Source organism: Drosophila pseudoobscura, chromosome X (assembly GCF_009870125.1).
Source record: "Drosophila pseudoobscura strain MV-25-SWS-2005 chromosome X, UCI_Dpse_MV25, whole genome shotgun sequence".
Taxonomy (NCBI): Eukaryota; Metazoa; Arthropoda; class Insecta; order Diptera; family Drosophilidae; genus Drosophila; species Drosophila pseudoobscura.
The window spans coordinates 63,991,665-64,008,810 of NC_046683.1; the positions used below are offsets into that span (position 1 = coordinate 63,991,665).

Consider the following 17,146-nt stretch of genomic DNA (forward strand, 5'->3'; position numbering starts at 1 on the left):
AGATTAATACTAGGGGGTCAGCCCGCCTCGCTCATGCGCCAACCCTCGGCTCACTCGCTTTTCTCGCTCGCTCCGAAATGAGTAAAATATTGTATGACGGCCAAACAAACTTTTTTATGTAAAAGATTGTTTAAAATTGTTGGATCTTTTTTTTATTATAAAGACTTTTATACATTTTGTATTTAATCCAATGTGAATTCTATTTAATTTCAATATGTGACTGTTTAAAAAACAAGTATTTAATTGAAATATGTATGTTTGTGTCCTTTTTTTTTGGCTTTCATTTATAGGACGATCATTATAATATCTTGAGTAACCGAAAAAGGAACAACTTTCCTCTCCATATCTGCACTTTAACAAGATTTTATGTAAGCATATCTATCCATCTAGTACCTATCCATACAAAACCATGGCTTTCATAAGACTCCTACAGATTTCGGTCTTCTGAAAATATAACCATAATGAAAAGATATGTAATTTCAACAGCAATATTCATTTTCCACTTATTCCACTATTCATTTTCCACTTATGATAAGAGCACTCTTTGAATAGTACCCAAATAGCAAGGTATCTCGCAGTCGAAGTGTCGTGGCTCTAGTGCTTTTACTTGCTTCCGTCTGGAATTTTCAACCCTTAGGCACAGACACAGACCAGGACACATTTGCACAGACACATTATACACCCCCACGGAGCTATGTATGTCCCCAGTGGGATACAATAGGGATAGACACGACACACGTGCAACTGTTGTGGAGGGTGGCTCTGTTTTCTGTTTCGTCTGGCTATTGTCGTATGCATATTGCATTTGATTGATGCAATATACAATTTCCCTAATGAACTCGAAAATATTGACCTAATATGCATAACTAAAAGGTCTGTAATTTAATGTTTACACAAGGGGAGGGTAGGGGAGGGAAACTAACTAAATGTGAATATTAGTTTCATGGGAAAGATTTTAATTGTCATGGAGTCTGGCTTGGCTGACCAATGGAAAACTCTTAATAGGTTTAATCCAACAGCAGGTGCAGCTACCACAGAACAGCTGCCTCTTAGAAGGGGTTTCGAGAGCTCTAGTCCAAGGCAGGAGGAGTGCGGCCTATACACGTACGTATGTCCAGAAACAGTTGCTGTCGCACAGCTGCTTTAATTAAGTTTAATTTAAGGCGACAGGCATACACCGATGCATTTGGGGCTCTGCAGGCATTGGCCACTAGTATATGCTGATATTGATGATGCTCTCTAAATGTCTATTTCAGATGCCGCCGATTAGCCTAATGCCCCAATGGAACTTTAAGTTTAACCCATTGCTGGGCACGTGGCTGGGCATTGGCATGGGAATGGGAATACGAATGGATGATTCGTTGCGTTGCTCTTGGGACTGCTGCTACTGCTACTGCTGCTGCTGTTGCGACTGTTGGGACTCCTCCTGAGGCAGTGGTCTCTCCGTGGGTGCTATTTTTGGTTAGACGCTCGCTCTCGATCGCGAAAAGCAGAAGACACCGTAGCGCAGAGAGGCAGCAGCGTAGCGTACGGACGGATCGTCACTCCGGCGTAGCACAAATTCGGCTTTTCAGTAGAAATTCATTGGCCGCACAAATCGCATGTGGATCGGTGAATCGGTGAATCGGTGGAAAATCAGACAGTGAGAATCCCCCATTAAAAGAAAGGCAGACAGCGAAAAGGAAAGACACACTCCATCAGATCAGATGCGGATCACTGGCGGACCGTCCCGACTGCTGGGGGCCGAAAAAAATACGCAAAAATTGATGGTTAAAATAAATAAATAAATGAATTTTCGGTGGCAACGTACCACAACACATGGCAAAGTGCAGTGCGCGTTTCAGATTCCGATTCACATTCAGATTCAGATTCACAAACAGATTCCTGTATCCATAATGAAAATGCCCAAAAACATAAGACAAAAATTCACAAAATTATTTCGAAAATAACCTGAAGAAAAGACTCATTAATTTTCCAATACCGTGTCAGAGTGAAAGCAAAAGAAAGAAGAAAAACCAAATGAAAGTATCTGACGGATGCGAGAATAGGTGTGCTGCTGTAATTTTAAACGCATTTTATGCGCTTGTTTTGACATTGAAATGAAATAACCATTAAAATAGTATAATTAAAACGGAGAAGATACCCAGAACCATAGCCAACACGGATACAGATACGAGATACACCTGAGAGATCACCAAAAGAATATTCATCTATAGGGAAGAGCTCCGGGAAGCAGTGAAAGATGACGACGCGTGGCATTCGCCGTAAGAAGTCGACGCTGACGGAGTTGAAGATAGCCGTGATTGGGGCACCCAGTGTTGGAAAGAGCGGTAAGATTCAGTAGCAAGTACTTCAGCAATAATTGGAGCAACAGAGCAGACATATCCGATAGATACTTGCGGCATGGATGCCGAGCAACAACAGCAAATTAGTTGAGCAATCGCCGAATCGTGTATATTTAGACTGTTGTTTGTTTTGTTTATAAAGTGGCAGCACACATACGCATGCACATGAAGACACTCACAGACCAATCTGTGTCTGTCCCTCTCTTTCTCGCTCCCTGTATGTGTGTTGGTGTGTGTGTGTGTGTTTTTGTGGATGCCCCTACAAATGTAGCTGGCTGGCACTTTGGCATTGCCTGCCGCTTTAATCGCTTTTCCACCGTTTGATTTGACAAGCGCTGCGCCTTTGCCCCTGCCACCCTGCCAGTGCCACTGCCACTGCCGCTCTGACCAGGCCATGCCCTAATTTATGATGGGCATGATGGCCCCATGAGCACATCGAACAGATCGGAATGATGCTCGTGGCAGGGATCATTGGCAACGAGGCAACGTTGCATAGTTGCATATTTCTTCGATGCGGGCGACTTAGCGTTAAATTGATGTTCCCTGTCAGCCGTCACGTATGGCCATTCGCCTCCTTCCGGCCTCCATCCGAAAAGCACCGAAATAATTTTAATTTGTTACATTTTGTTAGGCCCCCTTGATCCCGGGGGTAAATTTATTCCCCGCCATGCAATCCGGCTGTCAACTTCGGGTTACACCTGCGTGCGATATGTCCCCCCTAGAAAGAGAGAGAGCGAGTGCAAAAAGAGACTGGCAGCAGCAGCAGCAGCAGATCGTGGACAGTGGAGCCGCATGAAATATGACTAGAAAATATGCTTCACTAATAAATATAATGTGGAAAAGCAAAAGGAAAAGACAGAAAACGAGACAGCGTGGCATGCAGCAAGTTGATGCCAGGGCGGGGCATAGATGACAGATGAATGAGCTACGTGCCAGCGTTTGCCTGGGTTATGGATGAGGCTGACACTCTGAAGTGCTGGGCTCCTATTTCACAATGAAAACTTTGACTGCGAGACGATTTAGAGGCTACTCTTTTGGATTGAACAGCTATGCACCCATCAGGCCCAATTTTCCTCCTGAGATTTCCTCATATAAATGAGAACACACCTTTTAACAAATCAAATTACCCCAAAAGCAGTTCGAAGCAGTGTTAGAGTATAGCGACAAATGCATATATGCTTAATAAATTTATAGCCACATATTTTAATGTCATTCTGCCGCAATCTCAAAAATATTTAATGTATATGGAAGTATGTATGGGTAGTCTTTGTCGGGGGAGGCAATTAAAACGCCCACACGCCGCACGCCCATTGCCCCGAAAAATTCCCCGTGCACGCATAAACACGATCAGTGCCCAGCAGGCATACTCTCGCAGAAGACGCCAAAGACAGACCAGAGCAGAGCAGAGCAGAGCCACAACCATTGCCATTTCTGCGTCGTGTGTCGAAAAATTTAAACGTTGACCTCGTCGAAAATAAAAAAGAAAATTCGGAAAACATAAATTAAAACAGTCGTTGGCCGAATGTGTATGCGGTGTTGGGAAAATAAATGATGAAAATGTCGTTAAAAAGTCGCGAGGCAGCCAAGGCAACCCCCGTGCCGGCGTCAAAACACACACACACACACACACACACACACGTCCTCCACCGTCAGCGTCGTCCTTTCTGGAAGTGGCGCCTGAGGTTTCGGTTCCCAGGCGCTCGACTTGGTTTTTTTTTGTTTTAGTTCCGAGTTCAAAGCACTTGCATAGGAAATGACCAGAGACCAGGCACCAGGCACCCGGCATCAGGCACCCGGCACGGGGCAAACACCCTCCCCTCCAAAGCAGGCCTACTCGCACGACGAGGAGGGACTTCACGTCCAGCTTTTGTTGCCACGAGACACGCAACATTAGGGCTCGGCGCTTTGTTGTTGTTTTGTCGCCGCTCTGTAGTTGTGTAGCCGAGGCGGGTTTATTAACCCCACAGGGCGCATTTTCCACCTGCAGTTGTCCCCTGCAATCCATTTGGTAGCTCTACTTCACGCTCGCTTAAGTACTGACCCAAATCCAGGGCTCGAGGGTTGCTCGGGGGCGAGGATACGTGAGACAGGAGACTGGAGGGCGTTCCCCAGGTTTACACCTGATCTGCCTGAATGATAAAGAACTCCAAATTAAATTCATGTTACGTAAATGGTTTCGGTTATTATATTTGATTGCAGCTTTAATCGTGCGCTTCCTAACGAAGCGCTACATAGGCGAGTACGATCATCAGACTGAAAATCGGTACAAGCACGAGGCCATGGTGGACGGTGAGCCGGTGCTCTTCGAGATACTCGACACATGTCCCAAGGTGAGTTTTGTCTTCTAAATAAGGGAGTTCCACTCACTTTACGCCATTTTCCAGGCCGATGACGAGTTTCCCAATGCCGCGGAGCTGGTCCAGTGGGCAGATGGTCTGCTCCTTGTCTACTCCATCACCGATCGCAAGAGCTTCAACTATATACGCCGTGCTAAGTCCGATCTCCAGTCCGACACACCCGTCCAGCTGTGCGCCAATAAGGTGGACATGGTGCATCTGCGACAAGTGAGTCGCGACGAGGGCGAGATCTTGGCCAAGGACTTCGAGTGCAAGTTCAGCGAGGTCTCTGCCGCCGATCATGTCGATCAGGTGGCCGAGGTCTTCAACGAGCTGTGCAAGGAGGTGCTCGCCTCCAAGCGCAAGTCCAAGCAGAGTCTCCTGGAACGCATGCTCGGCGGCGCCCGACCCTACAGCCGAGGGAAGAGCGACAGCAACTTGCCAAAAGACTGACAGCAGTGGAGTGGGATTCTAAATGTAAATAAATGTACAATTTTTTTCTAAAGCAATATGGTTTTTTCTTCGGGAATATGGGTGTGACGAGCGGAAACTTTGTGAGTCGTGGCAAGGCCCGCACCTCTCACTTTATACCCGATGCTCAGTCAGTTTATACGTGAGCTTATGATTTATATAAACTACACAATATATTTTATACGTACTTCTACGTAAGCGCTGGAATTGGTCTCCGAACCCAAGACTGCCGCATGCTCTCTCTCTCTCTTTCTATTTCCTTTGGTGTCGCTGTTCCAAAAAAAGGACGAATTGAATTTGCCAATGCGAAGAGGCGGGGGTCCCAAGAGGGGAACCACGACTGGTAGTTCTCTTTTAATGATAATTCTTGCACTTCCTTCATCCCTAATTCCCCCTAATCACGCAATTGATACGAATTTTAGAATCCTTTTTCGGCTGTTTTTTCTGCGCTACTTCTGTCTCTCTCTTTTTCATTTCGTACACCGTTATATCTCTCTAACCTCCGCCAGGTGGCGCACAGAGAACGAGGTAGTGTGTGTGGGAGAGAGATAGAGAATGAGTAAGCGGTTGGAAGGGGATGCGGAGCCATCCATTCTTTATTATCAATCTGGGGTAGGCTTAATAAATTTCTATTCTCCATTTTCGAAGACAGTGTGATATCAGAGGATTCTGTATATACAATTTGGTTGCTCAAGCTCTTATAATCTCTGAGACAGACAGACAGACAGCAATATCGACTCGGCTGATCAAGAATATATATACTTTATGGGGTCGGAAACGCCTCATTCTGGGTGTTGTACACATCACCCTCCATCTTTGAGGGTCGGGAAAAAAAAGATGAAAAAATTGGTAAGTGATTATGTTTTGAGTTTAACGGAAGTAGAATACTTTCATTGCAATCAGCTAAAAAGCTCAGTAAAAGCTGCGCGATAAAGAGCGCTCTCAGTGGAAGCACTCACCATACAGTATATACTGTATGGTTAGTGGTGGAAGCACATGAAAAGCTAATTTGTATGCGCGTGTATATGTAGATGGTATGTAAGATACATGTGAGGCGACACAGTGGCGCCTCGCAGCACTGGTAAAGCTCAATTCAAATGGATTTCCGTTACACTCAGAGTAAATTAATCAAGAAATTATAGACATTTTGTTATTATTATTCCCGGACAACATTGTTGCGACATCGCGAGAAGAGATCCATCTAATAAAATAAACTAAATAAATAAAAAATTGTGTTGCAAAAATGATTTAATTTATAATAAGATTCAGATTTTATGACTGTTATTCCGTACAAATCACAGTCACTAACTCACTACGTAAACAATTCGCATAGTTTCTTTGCGTATGGAGATATTTGCATCTAAGATTCCCTCATGTGTCTCATTAAAATAAACGCCCAATAATTTGTTAATAACGCACACAAAAATTTCCATAAAATCTTGGCCAGATCAACAAATTCCCAGAAACTTCATTCCCGGTCCAAGTGACGGACCGACCTTTGTCTCTCTTTCCCCAACTCTGGGAAAACTTCCGGCACGAAGGCGCGTGTGCACGACTTACTTTTAATTAGCCAGAGTCAACAAGTGGGCCAGTGAAGCGTGTAAATCTACTTAAAACTTTTGGCTCTAGGCTCTCCTCCTCCAATCATCATATGGATGTACCTACAGCGGTGACAAACAGCGCAATCATCTCACAGTGGACTCTGTTGACATTGCGTCAGCTCTCTTTTTGTCTCCGACTCTGTATCCCGATGTACTCGTATTTGACCAACTAAAACCGAAATATTGACATTGGCAGACGCTCCACATACTCATGAATGGAATAATGATGCGCAAAATCCATAACAAATTGACTCTAAATCGAATGAATCGCGTGCCGTGCCGGACCGGGCCGCTGTTGCTCGCGCGCGGCAGGCACTATTCAGTCATTATCGCTCATACGCCCTAGTGGACAGGCGAAGTCAACTCAAGCCACCTGGCAGCGATAACAACGTCATCGGGCAGACCCGATGGCTCGCCGGCTGGTCGGCTTGAGGCGACTCTGCTAATGGGAAATTATATGCACAATTTTCTTGCAATTGTCTAACAGCAAAATGACGGCCACGGCAACAGCTCGGGGCATGAAATCTCACAGGTTTTCGCCCAAGTATTTTCATTATTTTTAATTAGCCTTGCATTTAAAATTCTAATTTTAATTTATGATCGAAAGTGGTCTATCTATCATGCTATAGCTGAAGCTAAAGCTGGCCCTTAGCTGGCTCTGGTCTGCTGGCTACTGGCACTTATCTGGGCCAGGTGTCGTTTCCATGTCTCGAATTCCGAGTCGAGTTGTTTGAACTGTTTAGCAGTCTGTTTAGTGCAGCTGGGCTGGTGCTGGTACTGGTGGCGTAATTGTCTGGCCAATTGGTGCTGTAATAGCTTTTAATTATGGATCGTACGACACTAAGTGTTCTGGAAGGAGCTTTGCATGCTATTCGACTACATTGAAGGTCAATTGTAGGGTTAAATGAAGGTCTGAAAGGTGTTGAGGATCTTCATTGATTGAAATTGGGGGGTCAGAAGTGCTCTCATTTTAGGGACTGCCTCTATTCGAATATGAAGATTAATTTATGTCTAAATATAGTCTCACGCCCACCCCGCCATTCATATGCTAAACATTTCTTCCATATTCATGAGACCAGCTGTTGTAGCTCTCATGCAAATTCGTTGCAGACAACCCCTGGGTAAACACACACCCCAACACCTTCCCCCATCTGGGGAAAGGGAAAGGGGTGAGGGAAACCTGTTCGTACTCTAATTAGACCGAGATCTATTGCAATTATTAATGCGCGAAGCGATCATTTAAATTAGAATTGGCCAACAGGTGCGCCTTCGGACCAGAGCCACACAGAGTAGTGTGCAGTGAGCTGGCTAACGGTTTGGCTGCAAGATATTCACACCTCCAGTTTCCCCGTGGCATTCAGATTACGATTACCGATAGCTGTTGCCAGTAGCTGTGGCAGTAGCTGCTACCAGTTCCAGCATCGAGTGCCAGCTAAGTATGTTAGTGTCTTTTGAAAAGTTCAAGACTCAAGTTTGAATTGCAACTAATTGGCACGAAAAAATGGCGGCCAGAATGCCAAAACCCAAGCCCAAAGCCAAAGCCAAAACCAAAACCCAAAGCAGAATTTGGCCATGCACGCTGTAAGTCATTGACTTTGATTTTCGATTAGCCAAAGCCAAATACCACACACAAATCTGGCGCCGTAGACATGTTCTAGTTAATTCCTTTGGCTACTGTCAAAGCCAACGCGAAGCTAACCTTGGCTTTTATTTTGGGTTTTTTTTTTTCTTTTCGGTTTTCGGTTTTATGCGGCTTTAATTAGCCAAATCTGGCTGTAAATGAAACGTGTTTCTGCTTCTGCTGCTGCTTCTACTGCTGGCAGCTTAATTCTTGTCTTTATTTTCTTCTTGGCAGGTGTAAAAAACTTCAACAATTAATGAAAAGTGTTTAATTGCAAAGTGCATTGGGCTTCCGGCAATTAGCCTGAAGCCAGCAGCGTCGTCGCCGGTTCAACAAACCTCTGCCCGACGCTGACTCTGTCCCAGAGCGTTTCCTGCAACCCTAACCCATTTGCTCAGTGACCTTGACAGAAGACCAAAACGACCAAAGAACTTTATGAACGTACGAGTATTCGAGCCGGACTGGCAGCCGGACTTACCAAACGGCACGTAAACCACTCCATTCCACGCCACGCCACGCCATTCCAGCGCCTCGCAAGTCGAGTTGCTTTGCAATTGAATCAAGTGCAAATGTTTACACCCATCAAATACAGTACAAAGTAGCCCTGGTGCCGTAGCCAGCCAGCCTTTGAAGTCTGACCCAAATCAGTCATTGCAGCCCCAATCCAACAAAAGCCAACTAAAGTTGATAAATGCCTGCCAACTAACCTTAGATCCAAGCTGAACTCCGCTGGAAGCTCATTTGTTTCATTTTCTTATAAAATAAATGCCATAATGGAGATATATCAGCAGATGTCATTAACTATAGCAAGTGTCAGGCAGGGTATAGCCATTAATCCATGAAGCTTGTGAATGATATAGGATTACCCCTTAGGAACTATAGAGCATGACTAAAAAAAATCATTTTAGCTATGTTTAGTTGATTTGGGTAAGAACCCATTCAATCGCATCAGTGAAAACCCTTACACAAAAAATACTCACATAAACACTTCCTCCCATAAAAATTCCACGTGTTTCAGTTCATCAAACGACAGCCAGGCTTAGTATACTTACGATTATAATTTACTCGAATAAGTGCATCAGTTTAAATCATCTTAGTGATCAGCGCAGTGCAGCGCACCTGCGAGGGCATTCAAGTTTCGATTCATCAACCCTTATCGTTCTGATTTCATATTAATTTCATTTTAATTGAGCCGCAACGTGGGCGTTCCCACGAGTCCATTCTATATCGCCTACATCCGATCAGCTGCCGCTAATTGTTGCCAAGTCCAAGTCCACGGTTCTGTCTCTGTCTCCAGCTGCTGTTCTACCCGCAAACTATTAACACATTCAAATTCGATTCACACAGCAGCCAATTATTATATCACAAATATACGAGTACTCATACTCGCACTCGTATTGTAATTGGCATATGATAAATTCGCTCAGGTGTTACGATATTTTTATTTATCGTGTTCTTTCTAAATTAAAATAGGCTGAGGTAGGTCATGTTGTCAAGCAGCTGTCGCTTTTGATAATCTACTCAAAAATATATACATTTAAATAGTCTAATCTTCAAGTCCGAAAAAAAAGAAACTAAAAAGAAAAGTAAAGTTCTATGCCACTAATTACAGATTGCTCGTGTGTAATTAAGCGCTAATTAAGCATTAAAGCTGGATAATTAAAATAAATTGGCATAAATTGAGAAGTTGAGAATAGAATACAACAATTCCATCAAAGGCCCCATTCCGATTCATGGCTAATCATGGCCACAGGATCTCCCTCTGTGTCTGTGTCTCCCCATAAAAAACGAGCGGTAACATTGTAACTTGCAGCTAGGCCCGCGACTCTACATTTACACCCGATACTCAGTCAGTATGGTTCCTCTCCGCCAGTAGGCGCACACTGCACGGTGAAGAGTGCGTGTGTGTGAGAAAGAGAGATGATGATCGCTATCGTTCCCTTCCCCCTATAGTTCCCTTTGGCTATAATAATAATCCGATATATGGACGACAATGCCCCACTTATTAGGGAATTACACTTCGAGGGCCCTGGTCATATCTGGCGGTATATAGATGCACATGAACAGGGTAATGAACACCAGCCATAGAGCCACAGGAAACAGGTTATGTAGTCCTAGAAAGGCCAGCCAAGACCAAGAGTGTCAGAAAGAACGTCAGACGGATGTTGAACAGCTGGGGGAAGGCCTTCTTGAAGAACTGTCAGTAGGAAACATCCAGCTAATAGATGCAAAATGTCCTCTTCGGTTCGAAGAACGTGAAATAATGACCACAGCGACCGTGTACTTGATAGGCAGCAAGGCCACGATGCCGTAAATGGTGTTCTGGGAGGTACCATTGCAGATGTTTAGCACCACAATGCTTACCTTGGTAAGATCCGATGAACATGCCACATTCGTTATGCGGTATGCCAAACTATGTGCAGAGTCAAGTTTAAACGGTTTCAACTTTATTGATGCAGAAAAAATTTTTATAGAATAGCGATTAAATAGGTGTATATAGATATATGGCTATAATAATTCCAATCTGCACGTTCAACAATAACTATTAATAATCTTTTGTATTCTCCAATTGTAATTGTCGTTTTCTTTCTTATATAGCTCCATCGCGTACGCCTGTTTGGGGGACCAACTGCATTGCCACTACGATTACGTATATAGTATATATTTATGTATATTCTGATATATGCGAAAATGAATAGCTATAGTTTGGTTAATTGCTTGCAGAAATGTTAACACTTGTTTGGCTTTCGATCAAATTGCAACTACAATGAACAATAACAATAAAATGCTACACGCTACATAAATTTCAATTTCGAATACGAGTATGTAATATATTGGATTCCAATGCTGAATCTACCCGAAAGTTTTGATTATACTAGTTTTTAATTTGTAGTATATATTGGTCCAAGGGTTTTTGATTATTCATTTGATTTGTATGTAATTTTTGTTTGCTTTGATATTTGATTAAGTTTTAAGTTCTATTTTCTGAAAGTTTCCATTCTTCATGATCTTGAAGTACATATTTTTATTCAATTACTACTCCAGTTTCTTTCACTATCCAAAAAATTCTCCCTTCTAAGTTTCTTTTATTTCTTTAAATTTTACTTCAATTCCTATATTTCTTCTACATTCTCATCCATAAAATTCATACGTTTCTAATCGTTTTCTTTTCGTTAATGATCTAAAAATGTATAATCTTCTTGTTGTAAAGTCAATCTTTTCAAATTTCAACTAAATATTCCCTTTTCATGTCATAAAATGTTCCCTAAACAGAATCAGACTTTAGAGTTTGATATTTTCTGAAAACCAAAGAATTCAATTTAGAAACCAAAGCATCAAAATCTAGTAACCAAAGGATCAAAAAATGATAAAACCAAAGAGTAATTATTTTTCAATTGCATTTTATATTTTATTAATACACAAAACTTAAATAAAATAATAGAATTTAAACTCTACATACCTACAATACAATACGTAATAGTCATAAGCATAATAATAGATAATAATAATAATAGTACACAATAGTGATATTGTCGTTTACAGTTATTGTACAATGTAAGAAATTCTATTCCGTTTTCCGTTTTCTTTTGTTCTTCTAAACATTTTCCTGTTTCTTTTGTTGTTTTCCATACTGTTCTATTGTTAAGATTTCTTTAAGATATTCTCTCTGTAAAAATGAAATGTTGCTGCTTTCGAATACCGGGAATACTATATCGTGTGTATATATATAGTCTAGGTAAATATTTAGAGAGAGAGTGAAAAAAGGTATAATATAATACAAAAAAAAAAAAAAACAATTGTGTGTGTGTGTCTGAGTATATAAGCGCTTTTCCGTGTGATAGATCTGAACTTTGCTTTCACTTCACTGAAATTCGCTTTGCTTGGCTTTGTTTTCACATCACTTAAAAGTCTAACGATTTTTTGGTCCAATAATAGTTGCGGTGATACAGGGGGTGTGGATTATGGGAGGGGGAAGGTACTGGGTTTTCTGGGTGATCAAAAAAATAAATATGCTTTTCTTGGAAGAAACAAACAGAACTTCAAATGACAATAAAATAAAATAAAACAAACAAAAACATAAAAAAAAAATATATATGCGATGCCCTGAATTGTCGTGGGGTTTCAGGTTTCAGGCTAACGAGGGAGAGGGATTGTGCGGTATGTCAATTTAAAATTAATTTGTATAAGATGAGACCGTTGCACCTGTATGTATGTGAGAGGGGGGGCCGTGGGGCTGTGGGGGGGTGCAGATTTGGACAGAGAAACCACCACTCTAGAAGGGACGCTTCAGCTTGTGGATGGCATTGGTCAGGTGCAAGATCTCCGTGTTCATCTGGTGGACCAGGGTCTCCAGTTTGTCCACAGAGTCCAATACCTCGACGCGCTCGGTGTGTGGGTTGAAGCGCACCTCGAAGGGGCGGGACATTGTGCTGACCCAGCGACGGAACTTGTCCTTGGCATCCTCGAAGCTCTCGGCCACATAGTAGATGGGCTGGTACTCCTGGTCCTGGTACGGCTGCACCGCCGTGGAGGCTGGCTCGAAGGCGCGATGCTCGCACTTGTCGCTGATGGCGTGCAACAGCTCGCCATAGGAGCTCAACAGACCAGCACCGTAGGCCTTGATCTGACCGTGTTCCTTGCAGAGACCGAACTCAACAGTGAACCAGTAGACCTGCAATCAGGGAGAAAGAGAGGGAGGGATAGCACACAAGTTAGTTAATGACTAAACAATGAAAGAGCGGCAGTGTCACTGTTGCCATAAGGCCATGCATCCGCCGGATGCCATTAACCGGTTGGCTATTGGGCTGGGGCAATTCAATTAAGTGGAAACTCACCGTGGACAGCTTCTCGATTTCTTCATCAGAGGCACCCAGGGAGGCCAGGCCAATCTCCTGCGAGAACTGGGCAAAGCTGGGATCGGCCAACAGCGGCATGTGTCCCAACAGCTCGTGGATGGAGTCCCTGCAATGAGGAAAGAGGAAGAGCGAGAAATAATGGTTAGAAAATGTGTGAAAAATATATGCGCAGCACATAAAGCAATTAGCCAGGCAAAATGAGAAGATGGGTATCCTGCTGCTGCTGCTGCTTCCCGCAGCTGAAGCCAATTTGCTTCTCTCGAACAAGAGAAAAGTTGCTAGCCGCCAGCAGGAAGCAGGAAGCAGGAAACCCACCGCCCATTCAGTGCCAACGAAATGCAATTAGGGGCGCACAAAGAGCTTTTCCCCTTTGATGCTTTCATGTTGCGGGGTGGCGGGCGACACTTACGGCTCGGGGGTGTGGTAGGGCGAGTTGACGTGGCGCACATACTGGGTGCTCTGGAAGATGCGGAAGGCCAGGGATGCGAGGAAGTCGCGAGCGGTCAGGAGACCGGCGGCCGGACGCAGAGAGAAGCCAGTGTTCTTGCGGAGGAAGTCGGACATCTCCTGGAGCTGGGGCAGACGGTGGTCGACGAAGATCTGCTCGTCCTGGAGCATCTGGAAGGCGGCACGGTACTCGGCACAGGCATGCTTGGGGGCCAGATCCTGGACGGTCTTGAAGACCGAGCGCCAGGTCTTGACCTCCACATCGGTGTAGGCGATGTATGGGATCGGATCTCCGTACTTGTAGGCGAAAGCAATCTCGGCAATCTCCTTGCGGCGCTGGCGGTACACCTTGTCGGCGAATCCGGGATGGTTCATGTCGAGATCGGGCTCGTACTTGGTCATCAGATGGTTGCAGTCGTCCAGCTCGGAGGCGTGCTTGGGGAACCAGGGCGCCTTCACGCTGATGTTGTTCTCGGCCAGCAGATTCATGCTGCTGAAGGAGCCCGACTGGCGCAGCGAGCGGATCAACTGCAGCAGATTGCCGCGCGTCATGTCCAGCTTGATGAGCACATCATGATCGACGCCCTCAACGCGGGACTGACGCGACTCCACATGCTGGACGGTGCCGTGGAAGGTCTCGATGGCCTTCAGGATGCGGCCCAGCGATGAGATGCCCTCCTTGAGGCGCACCACCAATGCGGCGCTCTGCATGGCTGCCTCAGCCTCGGGGGACTCGGAGGCGGAGTTGGCCAATAAAATCTCTTCCTCGGTAAGACCATAATCTGAAAGCAGGGAAAAGAACGGAAAAGATGCAATCATGAGGCAAGCGGCAAGCGGCTTAAGGTCACGTAAACGATAATCGGGCTACGTGGGCGGGCTAGGACTACGACCAGTGGGTGGGCGGGTTGGCGGGATGGCGGTGGCAGGCAGGGTTGCCAGGCGCACGCATTTCATATTTCCATCAAGTCGAGCGTAACAAATGAAAAAGGGAAATGCGACATTTCCACTCCACTCCACTGCTGTCTCAACGGCTGGCCCCCGCAATTGTTCGGTTGAGTGCTGAGTGCTTTGCTCTTTCTTCTCTCTTTTCTCTAGTACTTTATCATATTAAGCACTTAAATCAATGTCGCACGCTTTTCAAAAGCTCCTCAGAAGTTAAGTACTACTTAGGGGGGGTAGGGGGAGGGAATGCGGGGTCGGAGACTTACCGTTCTTGGGCGGCTGGCCCGCAGGTTCCTGCGACTGCTCCGTCTCAGCGCTCTCAATCTCAAAATCTTCAACTAAAAACGAAATCAAAACGAAAACGAAAACCATAAAATTAAAATCAAAAATCAATAAAACCATAAAGAGATGAAGGGGGAAAAGTAAGTGGGTGGGAATCAAATGAACGAATAAGCACCTGGAACGTAGTCGTTGTCCATGGGCAGCTCGAGGTTCTCGAGATTGGGCTGCTCGTCCTGCAACTCCACATTCTGCTCGGCTGGGATGTGCTCCTGGGCCTGCTGAATGCATTCCTCCAGAGAAGCGTCTTTAGAAATAATAAAAAATAAAATAAAATAAAATATGGGGAAATAAAATAAAGAACTACAAAAACAAACTCAAGGAAAAGTGAATTTAAACTGAAATTTAGGCCACTTTAAGAGTGTGATACCCCGCACTTGTTGAGTGCTTTCCCCGCACTTGTTGCCAACGATTATCGAGTGCTTACCATTTGCCTTGTTGCGCGCTTCCTCCAGGACGGTCTGTTTGGTCTGCTTGACCACCAGAGTCTCGAAGCGGGCATCGTCCACCAGGCTGCGACGGCGCGATGGATACCCATTCTGAAACATAGAAGATGGAAAGGGAAATACATTTTAGTGACACTTCGCAAAGCGATGAGAGACAGACAGGATATGCAACGGAAATTGGATGATTGCCTTGACCTTTGCTGTGTGTGTATGTGTGTGTGTGTGTGTGTGTTTGGCTCTGCCGGGGCTGCCATTGCGCAATTGGGACGGCTCTTATATAAAAAAAAGTGTGTCTGTGGCGTGAAAGCGTCTTCAGATCTTTTCTTTTGGCTATTATCCGAGGGACCACTCTATTCATGAAACCCTATTGATTGTGATGTTAATTTAATGCGATGTCACACGGCTTTAGAGCTCGCACAGAGCTCCACGGATGGCAGGTGCCAAAGACAAATGATATATGGCGGAGAGATATACAAAATCTCCAATACGATTCTATCTGTGAATGGAATCCAAAAATGCAGCTGTGGAAAGGTTTCCACCAGTTGCAGTTTTCACCTGTTTATTGGCCTCTTTCGGGCCATCGCCATCGGTTTGGCTGATGAAAGATGTGCCTTCCATTGAATCATTTTTATTGATTTCATATTTTGTTTTTTTTTTTCGGTTTTGTTGGGACTGTTGCCGCAACATAAACATAAACAGGGGACCGACAGACAGACAGAGAGACTCCAAGTTGTCGTCAACAATGAGGTGCCTCTGTCGCGGTGGCTCTGTCTTGTGTGTGACTCCGTGGGTAAGTGCAGGGGCAGGGCAACCACTTTCACTTATTTGTTAAATAATAACTTCGTTTAATCAGAGGCCGTCTTGGGCGACTCGTTGACGGCTTACGGGATTGGCAGGGAAGCTGCCGTTTCGATTTAGGCCGCCGTTCTTAGAGGTGTGAATGAATTGGCCAACTTTGGGCAACAACTGGGATTTTGCAAAAAAAAAAAAATAAAAAAAGAAAGAAAAAAACGCCTTGTTATGGGCGGACACACAGTCGACAGGTTTTTCGAAATAAACCTTTAACTAGTCACGTAGACCACCAACGTTTCTCTATTTTGGTATCTGTATGTTTTTCTTGGATTTTCTTTGAGGGGGGTGAGGGGGAGGGGGTTGGCTGGGACTGGAACTGGGACTCACCTCAATACTGTAAGATTTCTTGATGGCGAACATCTCGCGATTCTTTTGGGCTGCTGCAACGGCCATCATTTTGTTTTGTGTTGGGTTTTGTGATTAGTGAGGATAACAAAAATTTATGCAAAGTGTTGGCTAAAACACTTAGAATACTATTTGCTTGTTGGGTTTTTGTTTATCGTATTTGATTTGGCAATAAGCACTCGAAATGTATTGACACTTTCACTGCTTATTGGCGCGAGGAGTTGGAAAAAAAGTTGGCTGGGAAAATGCTCCTGGAACTGAACTGTTTGCGTCTAGAATTGAGCTGAATGAACAAGAACTCTCGATTCACGGCGGATATTTGTCGATATATTGCGGGATCCTTTCGCGACTTCGAAACTGATATGACGGTTCTTGTTTTGGGTTGGGATATCCTTTCAGCTAATTGTATTACAACAAACAGAGTCAGCAAACTACTTGAGGCTGGGCACAAGTCTTTAGAGCGGATGATAGCGAATCAATGCATGCTCCAGGTCGTGTTGCCAGTGCTTAAATACCCCCAGAGTCCGGCAACCGAATCGCCGAAC

At 44.4% G+C, this 17,146-nt stretch overlaps 2 protein-coding genes and 1 long non-coding RNA gene across 4 annotated transcripts; 2 read left to right on the forward strand and 1 right to left on the reverse strand.

Moving 5' to 3' along the window:
- The first annotated feature begins 1,506 nt into the window (after nucleotides 1-1,506).
- Nucleotides 1,507-5,190, forward strand: LOC4812258 (ras-related and estrogen-regulated growth inhibitor). The gene is made up of 3 exons (XM_001352811.3): nucleotides 1,507-2,330; nucleotides 4,545-4,675; nucleotides 4,730-5,190. The coding sequence occupies exons 1-3, from the start codon at nucleotides 2,243-2,245 to the stop codon at nucleotides 5,132-5,134; spliced, it is 624 nt and encodes a 207-aa protein (XP_001352847.1). The 5' UTR covers nucleotides 1,507-2,242; the 3' UTR covers nucleotides 5,135-5,190.
- Nucleotides 5,191-8,033: 2,843 nt separating this feature from the next.
- On the forward strand, nucleotides 8,034-11,184 carry LOC26532795 (uncharacterized). Of its 2 annotated transcripts, none has more exons than XR_001453334.2 (2): nucleotides 8,034-8,193; nucleotides 10,973-11,184. It is a non-coding gene; the product is annotated as an uncharacterized lncRNA (long non-coding RNA). The 2 variants fall into 2 exon arrangements; XR_001453335.2 differs by lacking the exon at nucleotides 8,034-8,193 and adding an exon at nucleotides 8,200-8,334.
- A 769-nt stretch (nucleotides 11,185-11,953) lies between these two features.
- ple (tyrosine hydroxylase ple) lies at nucleotides 11,954-17,098 on the reverse strand. Its single transcript, XM_001352810.4, has 7 exons — nucleotides 16,584-17,098; nucleotides 15,386-15,497; nucleotides 15,077-15,205; nucleotides 14,886-14,957; nucleotides 13,640-14,459; nucleotides 13,210-13,336; nucleotides 11,954-13,046 (listed from the first exon to the last, which is right to left on the reverse strand). Exons 1-7 carry the CDS (start codon nucleotides 16,650-16,652, stop codon nucleotides 12,648-12,650), a joined length of 1,728 nt encoding a protein of 575 aa, XP_001352846.3. The 5' UTR covers nucleotides 16,653-17,098; the 3' UTR covers nucleotides 11,954-12,647.
- Between the last annotated feature and the right edge of the window lie 48 nt (nucleotides 17,099-17,146).